Source organism: Phalacrocorax aristotelis, chromosome 5 (assembly GCF_949628215.1).
Source record: "Phalacrocorax aristotelis chromosome 5, bGulAri2.1, whole genome shotgun sequence".
NCBI lineage: Eukaryota > Metazoa > Chordata > Aves > Suliformes > Phalacrocoracidae > Phalacrocorax > Phalacrocorax aristotelis.
Genome location: NC_134280.1, coordinates 66,772,318 through 66,798,193, shown reverse-complemented (window position 1 = coordinate 66,798,193; position 25,876 = coordinate 66,772,318). Strand labels below are relative to the sequence as shown.

The window sequence follows — 25,876 nt, the reverse complement described above, 5'->3', positions numbered from 1 at the left end:
AAATTCCAGGCCATTGTAGCTAAAAGTCACTTTAAGTCATTATTCTCAATGAAGGAACCGGTTTTCTGTTGGATAGGCAGATGCACGCTGTAGGTTGCTTATAGAAGTCAGATCTGGTTATAACCAGAGGCATGCAGAGGGCATGTGCTGGGTCAGGAGTTGTGAAGAGTGCTGGAAAGAAGTGTTTGCTCTGTACGGCCTCCTCTGAGGCTCTGGTGTTATTCTGGCTGCTCATTCAGGAGGGTGGAGCGAGTGGGACCGTGTTCCCCGCTCATGAGACGTAGTGCGTCAGTCATAGCTAGGCATCCCCAGCGGTTTTCCTCACATGAGAAAAACTAGGATTATGCTTATAGCTTGCTGTCATTGAGTGCACATGCTTACAGAGCTCTTTATCATTTTACAGTAAAGATCCTAGGGCAAGAAGATAAGTATCATAAGTATCGTGACAGAGGATGTGTTCGCACAATAACTTGTAGTGTTTAAGGAGACAACCCTTCTCCAGGGCTCCTGCGTTCCAGGAAAAATGCTTTTGTTACAGTGGGATTTTTTTGGTGTTGGGTTTGGTTTTTTGTTTTGTTTTTTAAAGATATGGCAGTCTTCATCCTCTGTGTTTTAATGCACTTTCCTCTTAGTATAGCTTACAACCATTTTCCAGAATGTGGGAACTGGTGTTTTGTGTCTGGTACTTCTGTTTCAGAGAGGTGGCTGCTGCAAGGCTATCCAGTCAGTTCAAACGCTCAACCAGGTGATGTCTAGTCTTATTTTTTCAAATGAATCTTTCAGTTACAGGTGTCCACGTGTATATTATAGTGTCTGTAAGGTGGGCATCACAGATGAGTAGATTTGGGGCAGGGTGGATGGGAAGGCACCGTAAATGAAGATTTTTAACTTTGCTCATTAACTAGAAATACAACAGAGTTTAGAGGGAAGCTTTCTACTACCATTTTTCCCCCTGTGGCAGTTACCTCATCTGTAGACTTACGATGCCATGAGCAGAGACATGTGAATTGTCTCTGAAGCTGGATTGTGAAGAGCCAGCTCACGTCCAGCCAGATGTATCAGCTTAGAAAGCTGGAGCAAATCCGTGTCTTCCAAGCCCATTAAAGGGGGTGTGAAAGCAAGTATATTTGCTTCCATGTGGCACAGTCCTAAGCCAGTAAAGCCCACCAAACCTTAGAGAGCTCAACACAGAGCCAGATCAGGTCTCTTTGCATTGTTGTTCCCATTGCTACAGTGTTGGAGAGCATCATACAAATTTGCCCAAATTAAGCATTAGAGACAGCTTGGGTCTGTCAGGCTCAAAGCCAGTGCTAATAAGCCTTGTCAAATTAAGTTTAGTACTGCAGAACCATTTGGGACCATCAGTGCTTATCAACCTAGTCCCAGTGCCAGAAATGACATGACAAAGCCTCCAACTGGCTCCATGAAAAATTACTTAGGTGAGAACCTATCCCCCCTCGTCATCTTGTCTGGGTTTCTCTGCTGAGGGGAGTATCCCTCTCTTCCTTTGCTCCAGATAAGAGTTGGCTGGCTTTTGTACAATCAATTATAGACTATTCTATATCTTGTCCTGTGCATAAGACCTGTTTCAGGGTGGTTTTTTTTTCTCCAAACCTCTATGTTTTTATACTGTAGATTTCCTCCAAACAAAAGCCTGTAATTGTGCTGATTAGTTCCAGCTGGCATGCAGAAAATCCTGTGGTTAGCAGAGGATATGGTTGTATGGAACACCGGCTCTGGGACCAAGAAGGTTTGGAGTCTGTCGCCACAACTGCGTTTAGGTTTATAGAAAGAAGCACAAGAAAATATTGGCATGCTTCTTGAGAACAGGACAAAGGAGGGTAAACCAAGACCGGTTTCCTCTCCTACATGTTCCTGAAGAAAAGACAGAGGTTGATAAACCCAAGTAGGGCTATCTGTCTCTGCTAATATTGTTTGGTTATAGGAAAACGGGGATCTTTTTCTTTCTTTCTGTCTTTCTTTCTTTCTTTGAATTTGCCTCTTGTTTGGGGGATGATTAATATTTGGCATCCTGCGGACTCTAGACTATATAGGAGGTTGTTTAGTCCATGCCCTTCTGGGTAGTGTAGGTGATTCTTACTCATGTGGGTACCTTTGCAAGTGCTGAATGTTACTTATCGTAAAAGGGTTCATATCACTTGTATTTGTAAAATTATAAAGTAAACAAACAAAAAATAGAGTTGTATATCAGGTCTGGCTGTAATGGCAGTCTAGAAGCCTTGTCCTATAGGGGCTGTGGTCTGTCTGTGAGGAAATATGTTGTGTAAAATGCTCACAGTTTTTGAAGGAAGTTTCACAGCAGCGTTTCAGCACAAGTGCGAGAGCTGAGCATTTTACTATCTTGTACATTAATGTATGCTTTTTGCATAGCACTGCAACGAGGGGGAGAGAGGGAGGTTGTTGTGTTACCTATTACATGCAAGTGATAAATCATAACAGATGAGATAATGGTAAAGATCAGATGATACAAAAAGAAGGCAAAGGACAAGATGTTTGGAAGGTCAGAGCATTGAAGTGGAGAGCGAGGTGAACGAAAGAGAATTTCCATATCAGCTAAACTAGAAGTGACTGGGGAGACAACCGAGTGAAGAAAGTTGATTTTTAAAAACATGGGCTTAAAGAGAAAGAAGAGAGAAGATATTGCCAGTGAAGGGCTGTGATGGCAGACACAGGCATTAGCTGAAACACAACTGGAGTTGGGACTGGAAGAAGGAATAGAAGAAGTAGCAGCGAGGTGTCTGACAGGAGAGGTAGAGGTTTTCTCCCACCTTGAATGGAAAGGTAAGAAATACTGAATGTGGCAGTGGGAAGAGATAAGACATATCTATGTATGGATGTAAGTATGAAAAAGGACTGATGAGAAAATAAAATTATTTTTTCCAAGGTTAAATATTAAGAAAAACCCCAACCAACCAACAATCGCAGATTATGATACTCTAGAAAGAAGTAAAATGTTAGGTGTGAAAGTCTGAGAAGCAATAGTGCGTTACCCTCGTTGCTGAAGCCTGAAGGAGTGGAGCGGTAGCAAAGCTGTCAGTGCGGATGGAGAGAGGATGGGGGAATCTGTAGGTGGGTAAAGCAGGCTCTCATCTTTCCATGCTAAGCCTGGGGAAGTTGTGGGACATCCAAGACAAGAATTTGGAGCAAAAGAAAGCAATGTAGGCTGAACCAAGGCCACAGTTCCCTCCCATAAATAGGGTAGGAAATAACTGTGGTTCTCGTGCGGGTTTGTGGTTGGGTTTTATTATTTTTAAGGATGATCACTTTGTGTATATAAGTATCTGTGTTATCAAATAACAAAAGAGGAGGGTTTTTTGTCTGTATGTGTTGACCAGAAGTTTTTGAAGAATCATCCCTTTCTGATGCAGATAACAGCTGTACTAGTAAAATAATACTATTTAGTCTTTCTGCTACTGTTTGTCTTGCAAATGTGAAGAATCTTGCAGTGCAGCATGGGTCAAAGCCTGCATTTCTCCCCCAGGACTGTATGAAAGTTGAGATGAAGGCCATGTTTTCAATATGTTCACTTTGTTTGCAAGATCAATATTTGACCAATTTCTTTTATTCTGAAAATGAGCTGTTCTGTAATGTATGTGACACCCAAAGTCAAAGAACAGCTTGTATGAAAATTCTCCAGCCTGGTAGGGACCCTGGTTTTCAAATGAGCAGCGCTGGGAGTTTGAATTAAGTTGTTAGAGCCAGGTGTCCACTTCCCTCCTCAGTGTGACTCTTGCTGGCTCTATTCCCTGCTTAATGAATCTTTTTTTACTGGAGAAAAGAGCGTGAGATGTTGAAGTCTTCATTACTGTTTGTGTGTATGGCACATGCTGTACATATTTCTGTGGGTTTCTTCTTCAAAGAATTGAGATAATAGATGTGAATGCTGCTGTGATATGGCCCAAACTTAAAGGGTGTAGCTGGGTACACATCAGTGAATCAGCTGGCAGGAATAATATGAGCTGAAACCATCTGTATCACCTGAGCAGCTAACTCTGTGTGTAATATCCACGAAGCGGGTGAGCTGATGTGTTTTGTAGGACTGCTATAAAAAAAAATAATTTTTAGTTACTTGTATTTTTCTCATGAAAAATAATTTTATCTTTGCTCTTCAAGGAGTAGGCGTCCACTTTAACCTGCTCCTCTAAACATTTTGAGCATTTCTATATGTTGGTGTTGGGTGTTGTCTAACCATCGCTGTAGGTAGCCGCAGTAAATCTGCAAGGCGGGTGCTCCAAACCCCTCCGGGTTGCTGGGGCTGAAGTCTGGTTGATTGGCCGCCCGTCCCCCAAAGCAGGAGGGCTCTGCTGCTTGGGCATGTGCTGCTGATTCAGGGGAGCAGCTCCACCAGGAAGATCAAAAGCATCACAAGCATTTCCCCCCCGCCCCGCAAATTCCTGGCATAGGATTTTTGGAAACGTATCCCAGTGGCTAAATATAGCCATATGCTTTCAAGTTATCCTACCCTGAGCTTGTTCTGAGAAATGTAGTAAAGGAAACTTGTCCATCCTCTGGTAAGCCTTCCCCTTGCCTCACTTGGGGAGTTTGTATCTTGCTGTCAGTATTATGTTTAGAAATTTAATCTGGTTTAATGTTACTACAGTAACAAATGGGTACCTCTTGGCCTTAACCCGTGGTATGTTTCCTCACAGCTGAAGGTTAGCTGGAGGGGAAGACGTTACGCGGAGCCCTGCCAGACTGGCCAGTGGCAGGCACCAGCTTAGCTCCTTCAGCTGCCTCTGGAGGCGCTTGGCCAAATATTGAGTTTAGGCATGTTTAAAGCCTTTTCTCTAAGCATCCTGTGTTTCTTTTGGTCGTGTATGAACCCGCGTTGTCACATAGACAAGAATGATTTACTACAGAGGTGATCTGCCAGGCTGCTTGTACTTAGATGTCCTTCCTCCTCACTTCATGATGACTGTTGCTCCTAGATAAAATTCATTCTAGTGTCTCAATTTTTTTCCAGAGATCCAGACTGTTGTTATGCTATTATGCTTACCATTTGTGTATTGTTATCAGTGAGACAGGCGTGGTTGGGTCATAGTTTTCTATGTTGCAGAGCTTGTAGTCTAAATAAAACCATAAGCCACCCCCTTACCCGCTCCGTAGAAAATAACATGATAAATAGAGCTAGGCTGGATTGGGAGAGGCCAATATATACATCTCCCTGCCATAAGGCATGATCAAGTGTCACTAAGCAGATATTTGTTTAATTTCTGGAGAGAAAGGCTTCCAAAATTCTTGCACTTGCGGAGATGGGAGATAAAGCAGTATGTGCGTGCTATTCTGTCCGTTGGGTGGATGTATGTGGTACCTTTGGAGACATGGCTGATGACAGTCTGTCATTCCCATAAGGGATCGTCTTTGTGGTCCCTGAGGGTTCTTTTGCCTTATACAGCGATGCAAGGACTTGGACATCATCTGTCTCTTAAACAGCGTGAGGTTTGCTAAAGAGCAACAGAGAGCTGACTTAAAAAGTAACTTTTATGGAAAAACTGGAAGATGTGAGCTTAACTATAAAGACAGAATTAGATTCTATTTGATCATTTATTTAATTGTTAATTTAAGCTGAACTAACGCTTTGTGAATACCTGTGGTTCTGCCCCCGGTGTGGACTGCATATATGAAGCAGCAAATGCGTTAAGGGGCCAGGGTCATTTCGCATGCGTATGTGGAGATCTCCACATCTTTCATTTATGTATTTACAGCTGCACCAAAGCCTAGAAAAATAATTAATTTTTTGCCATGCTTAAGATATATGTAAAATTATTGTACAAACATACCTTTTATGCAATACTCTGCAAATACATAGTTTCTCGCTGTGTTTTGCATAAATGGGGAAAAATGGGAATTATGGATGACAGTCTTCAACTTCCCACACTTGCGTATTGGGGCACATGCAACGTATGAAACTGCACTCTTGGTGAGGCTGCGTTAGGGGCAGTGGATTGTATTAACTTCACCAAGACTCTGTTGGTGTTGAATTCGGTACCAATAGCAAAAACTGCGCTCAGACTAAATTTTGCGTGGAGTCTGTCAGAGATAAATTATGGTTTTTATTGAGGATTAACTTTATCTGAGCCTTTTCTAACCAAGGAAAAAATGGCTAAGTTGATTTGAGGACAGGTGGAAGTGAAAAGTCAATTATTATTCTCCTTTCTGGGAAATTAATTCTTTTTCTGAACCTCGGCTGTGAAGAAAACTTTGTAGTCTTCCAAAATGTCAGCAAATTCACACTAATCCAAGTTTAAAGCTTAGGTTGATAACAAAAGGTATCCACACGTGCTTACGTAGATTAACTCCGGTTTCTGAGTTGTGCATTGTTTCTCAACAGAAACCCCACTGGTTGCTGCACTGCTTAAAAACAGTACAGTGAAACTTCACATTAAACAAGAATGTTTTAAATTTCTCTGTCAGGTTTGTGACGTAAGAATTAAAGCTGTTTGTGTGGCAGTTTCTTCTAGTGCCTAGGTCTTTGTTCCTTTTTACAGGGCGTGCAATACTAAGCTCTTCACTATTGAATGTCTGGAACAGATCGTAGCTTTTACAAAGGATTGCACAGCCCAGAGAAATTAACTTTTTGTCCATGTCCGTGTGTCTTGTCATAAATCTTTGATTTCAGCCATTCTTTATACACTGTAACTGTGCGATAATTGTTATTTTAATTAAGTAGTCTGTGAAAGTAATACATATCCAGAAAAGTTTCTTCTTTTGCTTTTTACATAGGATTATTTTTATATATTTAATGCCTGAGCTAAACAGCACTATTGCTCTCGTTCTAAGCAATTGTGCAGGAGCATTTCAGTAGGAGATGTTATCCAGGAACCAGGCGCAAGGAAGGAGAGGGCACATATGTGTTGGTGTCCCTCCAGCCACCAAAATAAATCCGTTGGGAACAGGTGAAGCTGTGACCCTGGGGTCCCGAGACATAAGTATGCACGTCGGCCAAAGGGAGAGGGTACGCTGCGCCTGGGAACGGGCTGCCTTGGTAGCTCCTTTCCCGGGGGTCTTTTTTAGAAATGAACAACTGTCAATGACTACATTGCAAGAGGTCCTTCACGTGACACAGCTGTGAGATGACCATTACTACTTCTTAAGTTGTGTGTGTTTGAATAAACGAAACCAGATCATTTGCTGGTGTACTATCATCCCACTCACAGTAACTGAGCACCTGTAATTTACTTGCATTACTGAAAATCAGTTTTTGATTGGTAGGTTATTTTATTTTTATAATTAATCATTTAATAGAGTGCAGCAGTATAAATACGAAACTTTTCACCGGAGGTAAAAGCTCTGTTGGTGATAAAATGTTCTGTGTAGTTCTTTCTACACAAGTTTTATTAAATTCTGGATTACTGCTGCAAGTTCAGGTTAATGATACACAGAGCCTTCAACACTCGAGGTAGTATTTGAGGAGATACAGCTGTGTACGAGACCCAGTGCTTACTGAAATGAGTGGTTTTCATGTCAGTCCTTTTTAAGCATTTATGCTCCTTTAGAAATATTGGTTTATGTAGAATTCAAGGATGTTTTGGGAAGAAATCCACATTAACTAGCTGTCGATCTTATTTTACATTTAATCCCAACAGCAGAGCACTAGAAACATAACTCTCAGTCTGGAAGCCCTGGATGGAAAAGGGTTCCCAGTGAGCAGGGAAGGTGGAAATGAAGCGTTCATGGGACCTGCTGCCTCCTTCGTTATGTATTTACTGAGCACAGCCATGGCTTCTCCCCATCTGTTCCTGTCTTCAGTTATACATAAGCAGAGATTTAGTGCCAATAACATACAGTTGGTGTGGTATGTACTAAAATCTAGTCAAGTATCTATTGAGACCAGTGAAGAGTTTCATCTATATCCTAAATGAATGATTCTCCAGAGGCAGGATACTCTGTTGATATCTCTTTTGCAAAGTTGAACGTGTTGCTGAACAAATTGTGATTTAGGACGTCTCAAGATTTCAAATTATCCACTTCAACTTTTCAAATATATTTAAGGCCTGATGCTGAAAAGCTGATCCAAAAATAATATTTCCTGGGATATTTTTCAGAGCAATTACCCTTTACTTTTTTTCCCTCATAGGAAAGTTTCAGTTTTGTATAAATAAACCTAAAAAAAACCCATTAAAAGCTAAATTTCAAAATAAACTAGGAAAATTTCTACAACCCTTCCATCTGCCTCTCCCAGACCAGATGAGCTTTGGCAAGCCCTGAGAGTCGCACGGGATTGCCTGAAACCGTTTACAATAAAAGAGTGCCCTTTAGATGCTCCGATGCGATTAGCAATCTCGGCCATCACAAATCGCAGCTTTCTCTGTGGTACTTACTGCCCCCGTTTATATTGGGCATCTTGTGAGTGAATATTGAATATTAACAGCATATCATAAAGTAGAGAGGTGGTATTTGTCCCATTACTTCCAGAGGAAGAGCTGGGGCACAGGGAAGCAAAGGTTTTACCCAGGGTCACAGAGAAGGGGGTGCAAGAGGTGAGGCTGAGGCTAGTTCTCCAGCCTTAGGTCAGTGCCCAAACAGTCCTTTTCTTTAAAAACCCAAAATAATGTAATTGTAACAGAGAGGGTCAACGCTTCACGTAGATGTGCAAACTGTGTGCCTGTGATAATAGATTTTTGTTTCTGTGTCTAGATGTGTTACAACCTGGCTTCAGAAGATGGATTAACTTCATTTGCCCTTACCTTATATCTGTTACTTCTCTTCTGAGATATCCACCAAGTTCTGTTGAAATCCTGAAACTTAAATTTGAGAGACATTTTATCCAAATAGTCAGGAGCAGCGTATGAACACTTGAAGCAATGTATGATTTTCTTTTAAAAAAAGATACATTTTGATTAGGAGAACTGCAAATGAAGTTGTATTTTAAACAAACCAGTAATAGTTAGTAGTTATATCCTTCTGGGGAAAATTGAATTTGCAATTTTGCCTTGGCATTTCTTTTATATATATATATATCTAAAATTATGTTTAGGGAATAGTACCAACGTTGACGTTATTTGAGGGGAGGACCCTCCCTCCCCCAAAACTCCAGGGTTTTGAGGATTATCAATGCAATAACTTAAGATTTTAAGGCTCTTCCTACACATTGACATAAAAATACTGAGTACAAAATCTTGATCTGAAAATACAGACAAGGAATACATTTTGTCTTAAACAGCTTGCTGTAAACAGCTTGTGTTAGGCTCTTCCCTAGTTTCTACATTATATTTGAAGTCTGCTGGAATATCGCGTAGGGGTTTGTGGAACTTAAAAATTTAATGTTAAATCAATCTTCTTTTTCCATCTTCGAAAATTAATATACTGGACATAACATGGAGCCTCAAGTTCAATGGAAAGCACTGGTTTCAATATAAGCAGTGGGTTTTCTGCATAAGCTCATAAGAATGTCACGTCTATCACTGTAAAATTCAGGAGCGGAGGTTTTGCATCATAACATGAGAAACTTCCTGTGGTTTCTAAGTGAAGGAACCTAAAATAAGTTTAAATCTGATTTTTGTTGAGAAAAACAGCTGTATCTGCCACAAGGGCAGCGCTAGTTATAATTTACTTTGTGTATTTGACTTGGCATAGTTGGATGTACAGCTTTGGCTGTAGACAGTTTCCATATTCAAGCCTTTGTCTATTACACTCAACGTTGAACATATATTGTTGCCCATGTATGGGTTTCCATTTACAGGCTACATGCCCTGTTTGGTTTTGGGGTGGTTTTTTTCCGGTGTGTCCTATTCTGCTCATACAGGCCAGGACATGTTTTCTGACTCCTTTTCTTTCAAGCACTGACAAGAATAGAAATTGAGATTTCACTTATATGACATGCAAAAACTCGTCCAAGTCTGGCAGCTAGAGTTGTCGGAAATGCGTGATTACTGTAAGGTACTTTTAAGAATAGAGGGAAATCTGAGTAATATACCTGGGAATGTTACAGTGAAATTAGAATTAAGTAAACGTATTCTAGTCCACACATAGAAACTCAGTGGAGCAGTTAAATTTGTGCGTACTTGAGTTTCATGTGTGGAGAAGCTAGGAAGGAACAAGAAGCGTGCAGGTCTGGTGGGAATGAAAACAATGACGTGCAACGACATCCTTCACAAAAGTACTTAGAAATCACTAAATATGTGCGACCACTAGTTTTTAATCCTGCTTTTCCACCAAGAGGCTGATGGTCTTACAGGTGTAACAAAGCAACTGCTGCTTCCACAGGCTGGTCTGGTGTTTCGAAGTTACACGTGTGCAATACTCGTTAGCCATGACGCCTTCTGCTCTCGTCTTGTCAGGTAACAAATGCCACCCAGAGATTCATGTTAAGAAGTTTTCAAGTAGCTGACTGAAAATGCATTTTGCTTCTATGAACATGAGGATGGGAGCTGTGGCACTTGATATATTATGTCTGAACAGAAGGTTATTTCTATGGGTTTTTATTTTTTCATATCACCTCCTAATTATAAGAAAGGAGGAGGAGCCCCTGGAGGTGGGCAGCCCCTCGAGTTGCGGGTTCAGCCGTCGTCCCTGCACGCCAACCAAGATTTCAGAATGAATACCTATCGTATAGGGTGTGGGGCTGATAATGCGCTTCCATAGTTGACTATACCTGAAACAGTTTATACATGGCGGTTTGAAATTGCAAATTCATTTGATGCTTTTGGCCAGGAAGTGTAACAAGGCAAGGCTTGGTTTTAGACACTACTGGTAATGTGTGTGGGTGAGATAATCACTGTGGATGTCTGTCCTAGGTTTTCCTTCTCCTTTTGCACAGCTTTCTCTTATTTTGGGTAGGTGGGAAATGAAAGCGTCCAACTGCCATCTTTCCTGCTCTTCTTCTGCTGCGTTAAACATTGCTGGCAAAGCAAATGAGAAATCAGAGTTGTCAGCCAAAAAAGAATTGTAGCTCACAGTGAAAAAGAAAATATACACGCCCCTTTGGCAAATCCAGCCTTTTCACATCTGCTTAAAGGGTTTAAGCAATACATGCACTTGGCCAAGAAAGGGCCTGTAGAGTCTCAGTGACTATTTGCTGCTGCATACTGTACTTTGAAGGAGGCAGCTGTACTTTGTGTCGGAAGTTACCACGATGCAGGGTCATTAGGTCTTTCCTCAGCTGAGATCTGTCCACGAACTTCACTTCTATCCTAGGTTCATACATCTAAATGGTCTAACTACCGTGCTGCTACTTCAGAATAGCTTGCTATCTCCAACCCTATATGTACTGGGGGACCTTTTTCCATGAAACAATATTTGCAGATTATAAATAGCTAGTTCTTAGGTTAATGCAGCAAGTGATAGAGACAGGATCCTTCCTTGGAGCTATTAGAGGTGAAATTCATTAAATGTTACACTGTTGGAAACGATTCTCTAGACAAGCAACATGATTTGTGATGCATTAGATCATTTCAACTAAACTTAAGGTTCTTCACTCAGGTCAGTGGCCACAAAATAGTAGTCACACCTTAAGCTGTTTGACATCTGAAGATTTCAGTACCTTTCTTATTTTGGGGTTTTTACAACAGGAAAAACCAGCGATTGCACCCCTCACATCAGAACCCCACTGCTTTCATTCTCGGCACTCATTGGGGCAGAAGACAGGTCCCTGGTAGAGCATTCAAGGCTTTTGCCTTTTATGAGGCTCCAGAGTGCCAAGTGAGCGTGAGCCCTTTCACACTGGAGCTGGGCACAAATCACAGAATCCCAGAATGGTGGGGGTTGGAAGGGACCTCTGGAGCTCATCCCGTCCCACCCCCTGCGTGAGCAGGCACACCCAGAGCAGGGGCACAGGACCGCGTCCAGGCAGGGTTTGAATGTCCCCAGGAAAGGGACCCCACAGCCTCCCTGGGCAGCCTGTGCCCCTGCTCTGGCACCCGCACAGGGAAGGGGTTTTTTTCCTCATATGTAAGTGGAACTTCCCGTGTTCCAGCTTGTGCCCGTTGTCCCTTGTCCTGGCGTTGGGCACCACTGAAGAGAGTCCAGTCCCACCCTCCTGACACCCACCCTTCAGATATTTATAGGTATTGATGGGATCCCCCCTCAGTCTTCTCTTGCCCAGGCTGAACAAACCCAGGTCTCTCAGCCTTTCCTCACAAGGGAGATGCTCCAGCCCCCTGACCATCTTGGTAGCTCTCCGCTGGACTTGCTGGAGCAGTTCCACATCCCTCTTAAACTGGGGGGTCCAAAACTGGACACAGCACTCCAGATGTGGTCTCACTAGGGCAGAGTAGAGGGGGAGGATAACCTCTCTCGCCCTGCTGGCCACACTCCTTTTAATGCAGCCCAGGATACCATTGGCCTTCTTGGCCACAGGGGCACAGTGGTGGCTCAGGGTCAGCCTGCTGTTTGCCAGCACTCCCAGGTCCTTTGCAGCAGAGCTGCTTTCCAGTAGTTTCACTAAATCACTTTTGTCACATAAATCACTTTTTTCACATAAATCACTTTTATGTGAGAAGCACCCTGAATTTCTATCAACACTAAGTTTTAATTATTTCAGCTATAGACCTGAATTCTGCATTTCACTTTCTTCTTGAATTTCCCCAGATTTCTTTCTGTTTTCCTTTTTTGGGCTCTGTATTTCCTTCAAAATCAACCAATTGCTCACATTCCTGTCATTCTGCCATGTAACGTTATTAGTATCACAGATGATACTGCGTCAATGTTAACAGAATCACTGATGCTTTTTTGTCTTTCAGTTTTGTTTTCTTAGTGAGTTCCTTGTACGTGCAGTGCTGTGCAACCCCACAGGATCTTACTGTAGTACTTTATTTTCTGAATGTAAGCTGTTTGCTTTTGCAGGCCTTTGCTATTACCTCTTTATTTTATCGTACTTGGTTTTAAGTAGTGAAATAGGACATTTTCCTGTTTCTGTAATGTTTTGATTCTTAAGAATTCTTGACTGCAAAATCATATGTAAAATAATAATATGTAATAATATAAATCTCTGTACAAGAATAGATTTTTGGTAGTCCACTTCCTGCAATCTTTTCTTTGCATTTTATATTGCTGTGTATTTTTTCCCCCCCTCATTCTTTTTTTTGTATCAGTACAGCACCAAAACGTGCCTGCTTCTTACAGCCTTTAGCCGGGCATTACAACTGACACGGCAAGGGTAGCCTGAGGCAGCGACGTCCAGTTCGCTCAACCCGTGTTCCAGATACACTAGTGCTCTGCTGGGGAGTCATCCACCAGTCTGGGGGTGGGAGCCATATGTCTTAATTAGGTGGCTAAAATGCTCTGTAAAAACTGTGGCTTTGTCCCAGGGAAGAGGTGGTTGTGATTTTAAAGGGGGCTTCTTAAATCTGAATCAGCTCTGCAATGAGCATGAGATTAGGAAGTCAGCAAGGACAACTGTGTAGCACCAAGAATGAGGGCACCATTGAGGAACTTGCTACCCAGCAGTAAACCTTAATCCTGTGGTCACTCTGTCCTAAAGGAGAGTTTGAGCAAAGATGAGGGATCTGGGAAGAGAAGCGAGGCAGGATTGAAGGAGCTATTTTGAGTTTCTACAACTGCAGATCTGGAGATGAGATACTGCTTGTCTTTACTCACTAACCTAAGTAATCCTTATTAGGAGAAGAGAAATCTGTCCACAGCTGCAGAAGACTGGAAATGTTCTTGAAATGATGAAGACTTGTTAAGTGCAGGTGGTAGAAATGGATTGAAGCTCTTGTGTGGTGTTTATTTTTGAAAAGGTAAACTTTGGCTTCCCGGCAAAGTCCCAAATCACCTCAATAAAAGAGCCATGTTGAAAACTTGAAAGGGTTGTTGAGCACTGAGGAAAGAAACAGGTAGATACCGACGGTCATATCATACTGAACTGTGGATAAATGAACCTTTGAACTGTACTCCATTACAAGCTTTAAGGTCTGAAGTTTATAGAAATGTATTCTTTGGTGTCTGCCTGGGTTTGGAAGTATATAGTATCCTCAAAGTATACTATATACTCTTTATATTTTGGTGGAATATGTCTCAAAGTATAATAAGGTTGATAAAAATTTCGAGTATGTTAGTGTTTATAATTGTTGAAATCACAATTAGGTAATGCCCATAACTTACACAACCCCCCCAATAAAAGCGAATGTTTTTATTGTTATAGACAATAAATGAAAATACCTTGTGAGCAATCCATACTGGAGGTTTTCTGGCACCTTCCCACGTACTTTTTTTATTACCTTGAGAGGGTCGGGAAGCACAGGTCAGGTGCTGGGAGCTCAGCCCCCAGAATGCCATCCAGCCCTCGCTTGTATATGTTTTTGAGGGCAGGCAGGATCTGACAGGGAAGCTGGATCTTTCATGTTTACTTTTCATGTCTCCGAACTTCACAGAAGAAAGGTAGTTATGTGACAGCAAGTGTGGGCCTTGGTGTCCATCCGCTTTCTTACCTGTAAAGTGAAAGCAGTGTTTGCTTGCAATATTTTGGGAATTAATAAGTCAACTTTTGCAAGATGTTCAAACATGGGGACCCTATTTTATCACTTACTGATTACCATGAAAAAAAGCAAAAATTGCTTAGTGGTATTACCCAAAAGTCTTCCGTGTAACCACACGTGAAACGCATGGTACTTCCTAAAATGTTTTTCCTTGCAGCTTCTCAAGGTATCTAAGAGTAGGCTTTGGCACAGAAGTGCTGTGGTCTGGCGGGGCTGGCATCTCTCTGCATCTTCTGAATGTGACAGCAGAGCTTTGGTGGGAAACTAGGTGTGAAGCTACTGCAAAACCTCTGCTGTGATGTTGAGATACAGGGGAAAAAAATGCCTAATTCGTCCAACCTTTCTGGAGTTGACTTTGCTAGGTAGTATTTGAATGCAGTCTGCATATAGCAGCTGTAGTCACCAACAGTCAGAGTCATTGGGCAGAAGACCTTACCTCGTCAAAATTCATGTTATCCTGTGCAGTTTAATGCCCTTGTACCACCTCTCTGAGGGGCAGGAGTTTGCCCCGCAGTGAGCTACCAGAGCTGCCTGTCGTTTCTGACACACGGAGGATGTCGCGAGTGACCATTCTTTGGATTCCAGCTGAGGTTTCCAGTTACAGTTTTTATATTTGACTGCTTTTGTGGCTGGAAACTTTTGCCAGCTGTCAACTCTAGAGCAAGTGGCAATCTGCCTTCTCAAGCAAATGTGGCCTCCGTGTTTATTTTCAGTTTCATGTTTGTTATACTTATTGTTGGTTAAAAATCCTGGCATAACATCCTTGACCCTTTAGTAAGATACGTAGTGATCCTCTTTCATGGTTAGAGCGTTAAATAACTTGCTTCATGCAAGTACAGATAACAGGAAGTCCTGACCCACGTAATACTCGATCAATCTAGGACCTTAATAACTGAGGAGGTTTCATATTATGGTTTCCGCATAATGAGCAAAGCGACTTTTTATGTGATACAAAGACTGAGTGCAATAAAGGGTGATGAGAGATGAAAGTAAACGATGAATACAATGCATTTACTTTGTCTCTTTTTTTTTTGGTTTGTTCTTGAACAGATTGAAAACATAGATGCATGCCTGAGTTTCTTGGCTGCTAAGGGAATTAACATACAGGGGCTGTCAGCAGAAGGTGAGTCAACTGGTTGTTTAAAATTTCATTTTAAATTAGGAACCTGAATGACTGCTTGTGATTGAAACCAGCACATAAAGTGTAATGGAAGATTAATATGGATAATTAAACTTTTGACAGTCTCTACTCCTTTTTTGCCTACCTCAGTATGAAAGGTAGGTAAAAATATATACCTAATTGCCACACAGCTAACTTGTAAAAATAAGCAATGAGAGGGAATTAGAATTCAGTCACTGCTTTGTTTTTTTGTTAAAAACCAGAAATTTCTCATCTAAGTTCTGTAATTGCCACATTGACCAGAGTGGAGATTTTTACCGGTATTTGAAATGAACTGCTGGCGGTTGTTTGCCTTTTGAGAGGGAGATTTATTTCCTCGTTTTTCAATTATTCTCTTACCAGAAGTAGTATATGGCTTTCTTTTCTTTTTTAAAGAAAGGTTTTGTTTTTTAAAGTTTGTTTCAAAAATGTACGAATCAATAAAATCCAAATGTTTTGAACAAAAAACAGAAAAAGGCATTTTGACCTCTAATTAATCACTCTGCTTTTGAAGAGCACCAGAATTTTTCTGAAACCCAAACATGCCTCAGCGTACTATACTCCTTTATGCCAGTGCATGATATACGTCAGGATGTATGGTACTGTTTGGCTTAGAAGGTGTTTAACTGCTGTCTTATTAAGAGATCAAACAGTTTTCTGTCGTCAGCACCAGCTTCACCTACACTTTCATTTAAATACGCTGGAAAAACAATTGGGTTCGGTAGCTGCTAAGGCAAATTTTGAATATATTATATGACATCTCCTTCAGAGCTTCACAGAACAAATAATTGGATGTGTGGCATCAGGTGAGACTTTAAGTTAGATTTGGTGACAGAGTCTCTTTGCAAACAGTTTTGAGGAGGAGGTTATATCATCAAATCATGTACGTTTACTTGTGTGCGAATAACTTAATTGCCTGTACGTTTAAAGCTGTGTTTTCTTCCACTGAAGGAATCGTATAGTTCAAGCAAAGAAAGCAAGAAAGTATGTGTAGGTGTGGTGGGCTGACCCCGGCTGGGCAGCTAAGCACTGGAGAGAATAGGAAGAGCAAAAGTGAGAAAATGCATGGGTCAAGATAGAGATAGTTTAATGAGCGAAGGAAAGAGGAAGAGAGAAACAAAACAAGCGATGCAAAGGCAATCACTCACCACCTCCCCCAAGCCCAGCCAGTTTCCGAGCAATGGCTACCTCCCCAACAACCTCCTGCCTCACACCTCAGTTCTTATTACTGAGCATGCCGCCATATGGTGTGGGACATCCCTTTGGTCAGTTGGGGTCAGCTGTCCTGGCCGTGTCCCCTCCCAGATCTTACCCACCCCCGCACTGGGGGAAGGCGGCGCAGGGGGTGGAAGAGAAGGCCTTGACACTGTGCGCAGCAATAGGCAAAACACTAGCACCGTATCAACACCGTTTTAAGTCACAGCTCCAAAACCCAGCACCACGTGCTTTATAATCATGTTTTGAAATCTTAGCTGAAACACGCTTTTCCTTACTGATGGTAAATGATGTTTACGAAATACATTCCAGATAACCACTGTGGATGAACTTCATGGTGAAACCATCATTTATGCAAGTGTTATATATGCACATTATATTTAAAAAATATTACAAAAATATAAAAACTTTCATAAAATTACTATAAAATTAAAGCTATTGTTGTAAAAAAAACTTGTTAAACATCACAATTTTAAATTACATTATGACAATTTGGAAAATAGCTTAAAGAGTTCTTTGCTGTCCTTGAAAGGAAGACCCTCTATTTCATCCTAGTCTATGAGATCTTACAAGCTACTTGAAAACATGTGTTTGAAATGTAATCTCACTAAGTTTGAGGTGATCTGTAAGCACGGAGATCAAAGTAGCACATTTTTCTAACCTGCTGTTACCACAACTAGTAGGAGAAGTGGGGGCTGAAGGTTAGCTGCCTTTTTCTGTGATGTATCCTTAAGCTGGGTTACAACACCAATAACAAACATTTTCCTCCAAGGAGAAGCTTTAGTATGGTCAGCCCAAGTACTGTGCCTGCCTTATATGCCTTGATAGCTCAGTTATAATGCTGGCTGAGCATGAGCCAGCATGTGCCCAGGTGGCCAAGGAGGCCAACAGCACCCAGGCTTGTATCAGCACTGGTGTGGCCAGCAGGAGCCGGGCAGGGATGGGGCCCCTGTGCTCGGCACTGGTGAGGCCGCACCTCGAATGCTGAGCTCAGTTTTGGGCCCCTCGGGACAAGAAGGACCTTGAGGTGCTGGAGCGTGTCCAGAGAAGGGCAGCGGGGCTGGGGCAGGGTCTGGAGAGCAGGTCTGATGAGGAGCGGCTGAGGGAGCTGGGGGTGTTTAGCCTGGAGAAGAGGGGGCTGAGGGGAGACCTTATGGCTCTCTGCAACTGCCTGAAAGGAGGTTGTGGTGAGGTGGGGGCTGGTCTCTTCTCCCAAGTCACCAGTGAAAGGATGAGAGGGAATGGCCCCAAGTTGCACCAGGGGAGGTTTAGATTGGATATAAGGAAAAATTTCTTTACTGAAAGAGTGGTCAGGCATTGGAACCGGCTGCCCAGAGAGGTGGGGGAGTCACCATCCCTGGGGGTGTTCAAAAAACATGTAGATGTGGCACTTTGTGACATGGTTTAGGAGGCCTGGGGGTGTCGGGTTGACGGTTGGACTTGGTGATCTTAGAGGTCTTTTCCAACCTTAATGATTCTATGATAATCAGAAAGATTCTCATGTCAAGAAAAGAAAGTATGAGCGAAAACTTCTAATAGCAGAAACTTCGTTTACCAGGAAATGGTTAAAAAGAAAATGCAACCAAGTCCCTAGTAAAAGTCAATTTTGACGTTTACATGATATATAAATATTGTAAAAATGCAGTAAATTTCACATTATTTACCTGTCTTGATATAATGCAAAATCTAGGAAAAATAGCAGATGAGTTGATGGGGAGACTGCCTCAGTGTGCAAAGTTGGCAGCGTAGTGTTGTTCACACTGGGGAAGGGACAACATGATTAATGTTCATTGCTCTCCCGCCAAATCACAAGTCAGACCCAGCAGGATATAGGTTATCCCATGGCTTCTGCTGATTTTGTATTTCTTCCTTTCTTTTACACTGCTGTTGTCATGGTTTAACCCCGGCCAGCGACTCAGCCCTGCACAGCCGCTCACTCACGCCCCCACCCCCAGTGGGATGGGGGAGGGAATCGGAGGGATATAAATGAGAAAACCTGTGGGTTGAGATAAAGACAGTTTAACAGGTAAAGCAAAAGCCGCACCCGCAAGCAAAGCAAAACAAGGAATTCGTTCACTACTTCCCATGGGCAGGCAGGTGCTCAGCCATCCCCAGGAGAGCAGGGCTCTGTCACACGTAACGGTGACTTGGGAAGACAAACACCATCGTTCCCAACATCACCCCCTTCCTCCTTCTTCCCCCAGCTCTATACACTGAGCATGGCGTCATATGGTGTGGGACGTCCCTGGGGTCAGTTGGGGTCAGCTGTCCCGGCCGTGTCCCTTCCGAATTCCTTGTGCCCCCCCCAGCCCCTCACCAGTGGAGTGGGGTGAGGGGCAGAAAAGGCCTTGACGCTGTGTAAGCCCAGCTCAGCAGCAATGAAAGCATCCCTGTGTTGCCAACACAGCCCTATAGTAGCTACTATGAAGAAAATTAACCCCATCCCAGCCAAAACCAGCACAACTGTCTAGTAATTAACATAGTAAATCATACAGAAGCTAAGAAGAGGCAAGTATTGTTTGCTGCCAACATATGAATAAGAAAATTTACTGGCTCCGCCACTAACATTGAAGGAAAAGAGTGACAGCTAGAGAAGGGGAGGGAAGGAACTTTTTTAATAAAATGAAGTTAAAAGACTTGAATTCAACAATAAATTCAGTTTCTGTTCTTAGTCACTCCTTAACTGTGCTGAGAAAGGAGGCTGAACAAGAGAGAACACAGAATCACTTAAAATTAACCAGAACCAAACAAGCCAGTGTTTCTGCGCAAGTTGCCAAGACCTGCTAGGTCAACTGCAAATAACTTTGTTTACTTCGCTGGCAGATCCTCATCTAGGAGGAAGGAGAAGATAGTGATTGCTTCCAAATGGGAATAAACATTGAAGTCTCTCCTGGGTTGCTTGAGAATGTGTATTTTTCAATAGTGCTGTTATAGTGCAGAGGAAAGTTAATGATTCAGTACTAGAATCTGGATGACTCCTAAATGTTTAAATTAGTGACTTATGTGTCATATCCTTCTAGTATTAACAAGTCCTGCTTTGATATGTCCATGCCACTTAGACATAGTCTTTTTTTATGGTTTAATACAGTGAAGGTGGTATGGATCTGCGAACACCGATGATGACCATACTATGCTAGAGACAGTTCCCCTTCCGCAGCAATGTGGAGCCAAAAAGGCATTTCTTTCTCTAAGATTCTTAAATCCTAAAATCTCCGTTTGTAGTTACTAAAGAAAAATATGGGGATGCTGGAAAATTCTCTTCTTGCTGCAGTTTTGTATCGTTCATCACTTTGAGCTATCTCTCCATACCCCCACTCTTAAACTTGTTTCCACACTGAGCTGGGTTTTAGATTCCTGGAATTGCAGCTGCCCAGCAAAGCCTGCCCTCCTTCACACAATATCTCCTCACTGCCAAGATACTGAAGATTAGGGAGAACATAAATGTGTAGTAGAAACTCAATGCACAGATAGCAGCTACACCTCTTCTGAGTAACAGATTGGCTGGATAACCATCAGCTGAGCAAATCATGAAACCATAAAGCAATGAAAGAAAGCGTCTTGCTAGACTTTGGAACAGCCACAATTCAGCTTAGACTTTTGCCTCTGAAGGGACCTTCACACTTCTGTAGGTACGTGAATTTTGGTGTGCACACTCTGCAGTACTTCAGTTCATCTGGTTTAGGTCCTTTCCAGTGTCACAGTGGGATTTTTTTGATTCCACAGCACAAGTATCCCACAGCGCTGTTTTAAGCATACCTGAGTAGTGTGCCTACCACGCTACCGAATTTTGATGATACCCCACTGAGTACAGTTGTGTACAGTCTTCAAAAAATAACTCTAATTATAAAAAATGCCTGCAGATCTAGCATTTGTGGTGGGAATTAATTCCTTCTTGCATTTCCCTTCCTCATTTCTGTGAAATTCCCAGCATTGTTCATATTCAAATCACATTCCTCAGCAGAGTCTGCAAAGTTCATCCCAAAGCTGGTTTGGTAGCTTTGGATCCCTAAAGTCAGCTTAGAGGCCAGCCAGCCTAGAGCATGTACTGACTGAGGTTGGGTCTGTCTGTACTTTGTGAGGCGTCCTGGATCAGCTGTGAAGTATATCTGCTTCTCAACATTTTCTCTTAAAGTCAGACCTGCTCGTAGTCATTTTGGCCCTTTCTCTCTTCTCCCATCATCCACAGTGGACAGAATTTCCTGATTCTTTTCATTTTGTTCTGTTCAGAAGACCATCTTGTCTTGCCTCTTAAATGAACTAAGAAGAACTGATGGGAACTGCATGCAGAATCCCTCGGTGGTCAGCTCTAAGAGGCTAGTGCAAAGCGACAGAAGCAGACACCCGCTGTCTTTAGGGGTGAATAGAACGTGTATGTGACAGCCGTATTTAATTTATTTATTTATTTATTTATTTATTTATTATTTATTTATTTTATTTAGTGCAAACTAAGGATCGTGCAGTGACTCTTAATTCATAGTCCTGCTAGCCAGTTTGGCTAACCAGTCCAGGACATGTAAACTAGTTCTGTTTTTTCCTAGTCCCACGTGCTTTACGGGGTCAGATACAAAATAAGCTTTGCAGATGCAAACAAGCCTGACTAAATAAGTGATAAACCATTTTTTTTCTTCTTAATTGGTTTGCTTTGATATGTATTCTGTACATAATGAGTAATTTATCATTTGCAGAAATTTTATTCTTTACCTTTTCTTTGTCCTGCACTTCCCCGCCCCCCCCCCCAATTTCCACTGAGTCTGGTGTATTTTTGTGAAGACAGAGAAGGATGATTGACAAGCTACAGCGGTGGAAGTTCCAGCTGCAGGTGCAACAAGCATCAACGTTGATATTCCAGTATGGAGATTTCTAAAGGGTACAATTGTGTGGGTTCTCTGAAAACCAAACTCCAGTTTCCTCTGAAATGCCTAGAGTGTTTGTTTCAAATATACAAGACGAGTCATTTGGGGCTCCAAATTTAAAATGGGTGGGTGACATGCCTGTCCTTATCTAAGTTAATATGCATATTTAAGCTGACCCATGGACTAGAGGGGACCTAAAGCAGGAAGCAGTTGAGACTGCATTGACGGGAAGAGTGCAGTGAGGTTGAAGTACTCTTTGAAATACTCTTTTCTTGTTTAACACTTGAAATGTCCTTTCGCACAAAGTGCAGGGGCAAACTGCCAGGTGAATTACCTCAGTCCGTCTTCAAGATAAGAGAAACAGAACTACCTCTGAAAGTCCCGTTTGAAATATTTTGCTTAAAACCCAGAGGGAAAGAGACTGCTTCTTTTGAAACTCATTAAAGGTGTTTTGCTTTTGATGATTATTTTTTTGGTTACCTTAGGAAAATATCAAAAGCAGGTTCTTCTGATAAATACAGCAGAAGACAGACAGACCTAGAAAGCAACAGGTTTTAGGTGGGGTTATTGTTATAATCACCTCTCACTTCACATTGAAATCAAGTCCAATTGTATATAGCTTTGCTAAGTTTAAACATGCAGACCCATGGTAATTTCTTTTATCTTCTGGCCCGTATTTGTGCAGTTAAGCTTCCCAGTGCCTCTGGCTCTGTTTAGTTATGCTTTGGCCTGTGATTAAGTGCTACTTTCCTTACAATTCCCATGAGTAATTCGAAGATAAGGAGATCCTTTTTACTCTGCTTTGCTGTCTTTTGTGTCCGTTTTACTTTATTGTCTACCTTCTATCGGTGTCCTCCCTAGCTAAACACAGGCAGATTAGAGGAGGAACCTGCCTGCTGCAGGTGCTGATGGCAGTGGGAGGAGGCTGGGTTTGTGGCATGACACTGCACGGGAGCAGGAGGGGACTGGGAAAAGAGGAAACAGGCAGGATTCATTGGGACCCCACCGTCTAGGAAGATACTAAAATTGGATAAGAAAACAAAGGAAGACAGAAAATGGCTGCCCAAGGGCCTCGGGCTTGATAATCATTTAAACAAGGGAAAAGGGGCAGTGATGGGAAGGAGCACTGGTGGAGGGGCCAGACTGCAGGGAATTAAAAAATGGGTAAGGCAATCTAGTCAAGAAGTAGGAGAGGAAAGGAGAGGAATATTCTGGGTCTGGTTTAAGACCAGCACCACTTCGATAAGGTCTAGGGGTTGCTGAGGAGATGGGCATGGGCCAAAACAAAATTAAGGAAGAAAGTAAATTAGATTAGTGGATAGGAAGAAAAAGTAGATTGAGGCACAGGTGGACAAAGAGACCGAAGCTGGTATAGAAAAGGGAGCAAAATTTTTAAGGTGTGAACCTGAGATTTGCTGGGTAAAGGGCTTGGGGTTAAGAACAGAAGATTGTTACCCAGCAGAGATGGGTGATGTGAGCAGAAATGTGTCTGGGAGAGGGAATAAAGGGAAGAGCAGGGACCATTACAAAGTCAGAGCAACCTTTCAGCAGAAATTAAAACTCTCTTCTCACTTTTGTGCTTGGACGCAGTCTTGCCACGTGTCCTTCTCTTCCCCTCTTGCACTAATCTGTGTAGAGGGATTTAAAATCAATAGGGCAAGAGTAAGTTTTGTTAGTTCAAGTGGTCTATATAGTGTATGCAAAAGTTTGGCTGTTTGACGTAGCTTTTTTAATTCACTTTTTTAGTTTAGGAAGTTAAACTTGCTAAATAATTAAGTCATGGCACATTATTAAGGTTGTCTGCAAGACTGAATTGGTGCTTTTGCATATTAATCACGATACACCTGTTAACTGCATGTTCTGGTACGTCTTTATCTTTTTATTTCTGTTTGATTTTACGTTTTTTGCGTTTGATATTGCATAGAAGAACAGGATGACTTTTAGGAATTGAGATGCTTATTCATTCACTGTTACGCTATCTTTAGGTACCTCGGGTATCCATTGTTATTCAGCTTGTGATAGTATCAAACTGGTAATTATCTGTTTTAATACAGCTATTTCACCCAGTAATCATATTTTCTAGTGCAAAACTTGCATCAGATTTTCTTAGTGGAAACAGTCTGATATTCCAGAAATTATATAATACCGTGTGCTAATTGAGTAGCTTCTCCTTGTGCAAATTTAGGACCGAGAAATCATTTACAGTGTGATGCTGTTAATACACTTGTTGTTGCGGGGTTTTGTTTTGGTCATTTTTGTTTCTTTAGTTTAAAGGAACTATTTAAAGAACTATCTTTTTAAACACGCCTGCATCAATACGCAGACTATAGCAGAAATGGAAGACATCGTGCGGTCACTGTGGGGAAGAAGTTAGTTATTTGCTTGTGGTTGGTGCTCAGTGGTAATCAGCTGTAATGCCGATTAGATGTGCAGAAAGCCTGTCATATCCTAAAGGAAGTGAGTTCAGACCGTGTTACGAAGAGTGCAGTGGCTGACCTGCTGTCAGATGGAAACAAGTGGTGGCTGACGAGTGACTTCTGAATGTTGCCTTACAGAAATCAGGAATGGGAATCTGAAGGCCATCTTGGGCCTTTTCTTCAGTTTATCTCGGTACAAGCAACAGCAACAGCAGCCACAGAAACAGCAACCACAACACTATCCGTCCCAGCAACCTCCTCCAGTGTCCCAGCAAGCAGGGCCTCCATCCCAGTGCCAGGTCGGGGTACCGCAGCAGCAGCAGGTGCCAGCTTCGCTCCAGACTCCGTGCCAACAGCCCCCGCAGTTCAAAGCACAACCAGAAATGCAGTCAAGGTGGGGAAATTTCCTTTAAGTTTCTTTTTTATTGTTTATGTCTTTTTTTTTTTTTCTTGTTGTTAGAGGTCTTCAAAAGCCAAAGAAAGTTCTTTTAGTTTTACTCTAGAATAAAGAGTGTCTTGGAAACTGAGTGCTGGGTAGAATTGACTTCACGCCTTTGGAAATCAAAACAGATGTGCTTAAATATGTTCTCTGCGCTTGAAATATGCAGTTCGGTAGGTTTAAAAGACCTGCTAGACCAAGGAACCACCATATTTTATGAGGACATTTTCTCATTATTCCTTTTGCTTCTTTCTACTTGCAAAGCATGTATATACTTGTCATTATACAATACGTACTTTGGGCATGTGAAAACCAACTTTGGTTCTCAGTTTACAAGAATTTCGGCCCTAAGAAGTGGAAGGCTCTGACAATGGTAAAAGAAATAGAGCTCATCATGGCTGGTGACCGTCAAAATCAAATCTAGGCTTATGGGCCGAAATTATTTTCACAATTGGTGTTTGTTGCTGCTCCTAGATCAGAATATCAGAATGGAATATTAGATCAGAATAGAATAGAATAGATCTGAAGAATACAGGTAAGTAGAGAGAGTCTTTGTCCCTTGAATGTCTTTAATCCTTGGGGTGCTCTTTTCAGGTTAGAACAAAAGCAATTTATGAAGGCAGTACTGCTGTGAATGCACGTACGGCCTTCTGCTTGTCTGACCCTTCCACTGCTAAGAGAGTGAGGGTTTTAGTGGGGATAAGTGGGCAGGATTAAAGGCTAAAGCCATATTTGCACAATTAGTTAAGTATGAAGGCTTTTTTTCTTCTTTTTTAATATCTCAAATTAAGTTAAGGCTTATTTGTGTTAAAATAACACACATTAAGGTGAACCCTAGCTTAAGTGCTGCTTTATAAGGAATATAAACAGTTTAAATGAGGCCTTCCAAGTGAGGCTACTGAGAGCTTACTTGGTTTTGGCTCATGTCTTTCTTCATGAATCATGCTTATTTTGGGTGGAAACAATATTTTTGTATAATTGAAAAATGTAGTGTTGCTACAGTATGTATAAACTTGTACAAGAAATAATGACTGTAAAACAAAGAGGTATTTGAACATATTTCTGTGACTATTCTGTCAAAAACATGCAGAGAATATTGCTTTAATATATTTAGTCTGTTGTGTGGATTGTGCTGGGTTTCAAATAATTGAAAAATATCTAACCCAAAGGTCTTAAATGTCATGTTTTCTTAGTATATGCTAAAGTGAAATTGCTCAGATTCTGCAGAAAAACACACATAAGAAAAGACTGAGAAAAAAGAGTAACAAAGTTGGGGTTTGCACGCAGAATTGCATGTTCATTACTCTATAAAAATGAATTCATTTCCAATTTCAGGAGTTTTGACATAAGGTTAT

General features: G+C 41.7%; 1 protein-coding gene across 3 annotated transcripts in view; it reads left to right on the top strand.

The window, feature by feature from the left end:
• NAV2 (neuron navigator 2) overlaps positions 1 to 25,876 on the top strand; it is a 233,064-nt gene that overhangs the window by 75,659 nt on the left and 131,529 nt on the right. For all 3 annotated transcript variants that reach the window (XM_075094971.1, XM_075094973.1, XM_075094974.1), the window contains exons 4-5: positions 15,489 to 15,561; positions 24,221 to 24,476. In XM_075094971.1, the coding sequence (XP_074951072.1) occupies positions 15,489 to 15,561; positions 24,221 to 24,476 (329 nt within the window). The remainder of the gene's footprint in view (positions 1 to 15,488; positions 15,562 to 24,220; positions 24,477 to 25,876) is intronic.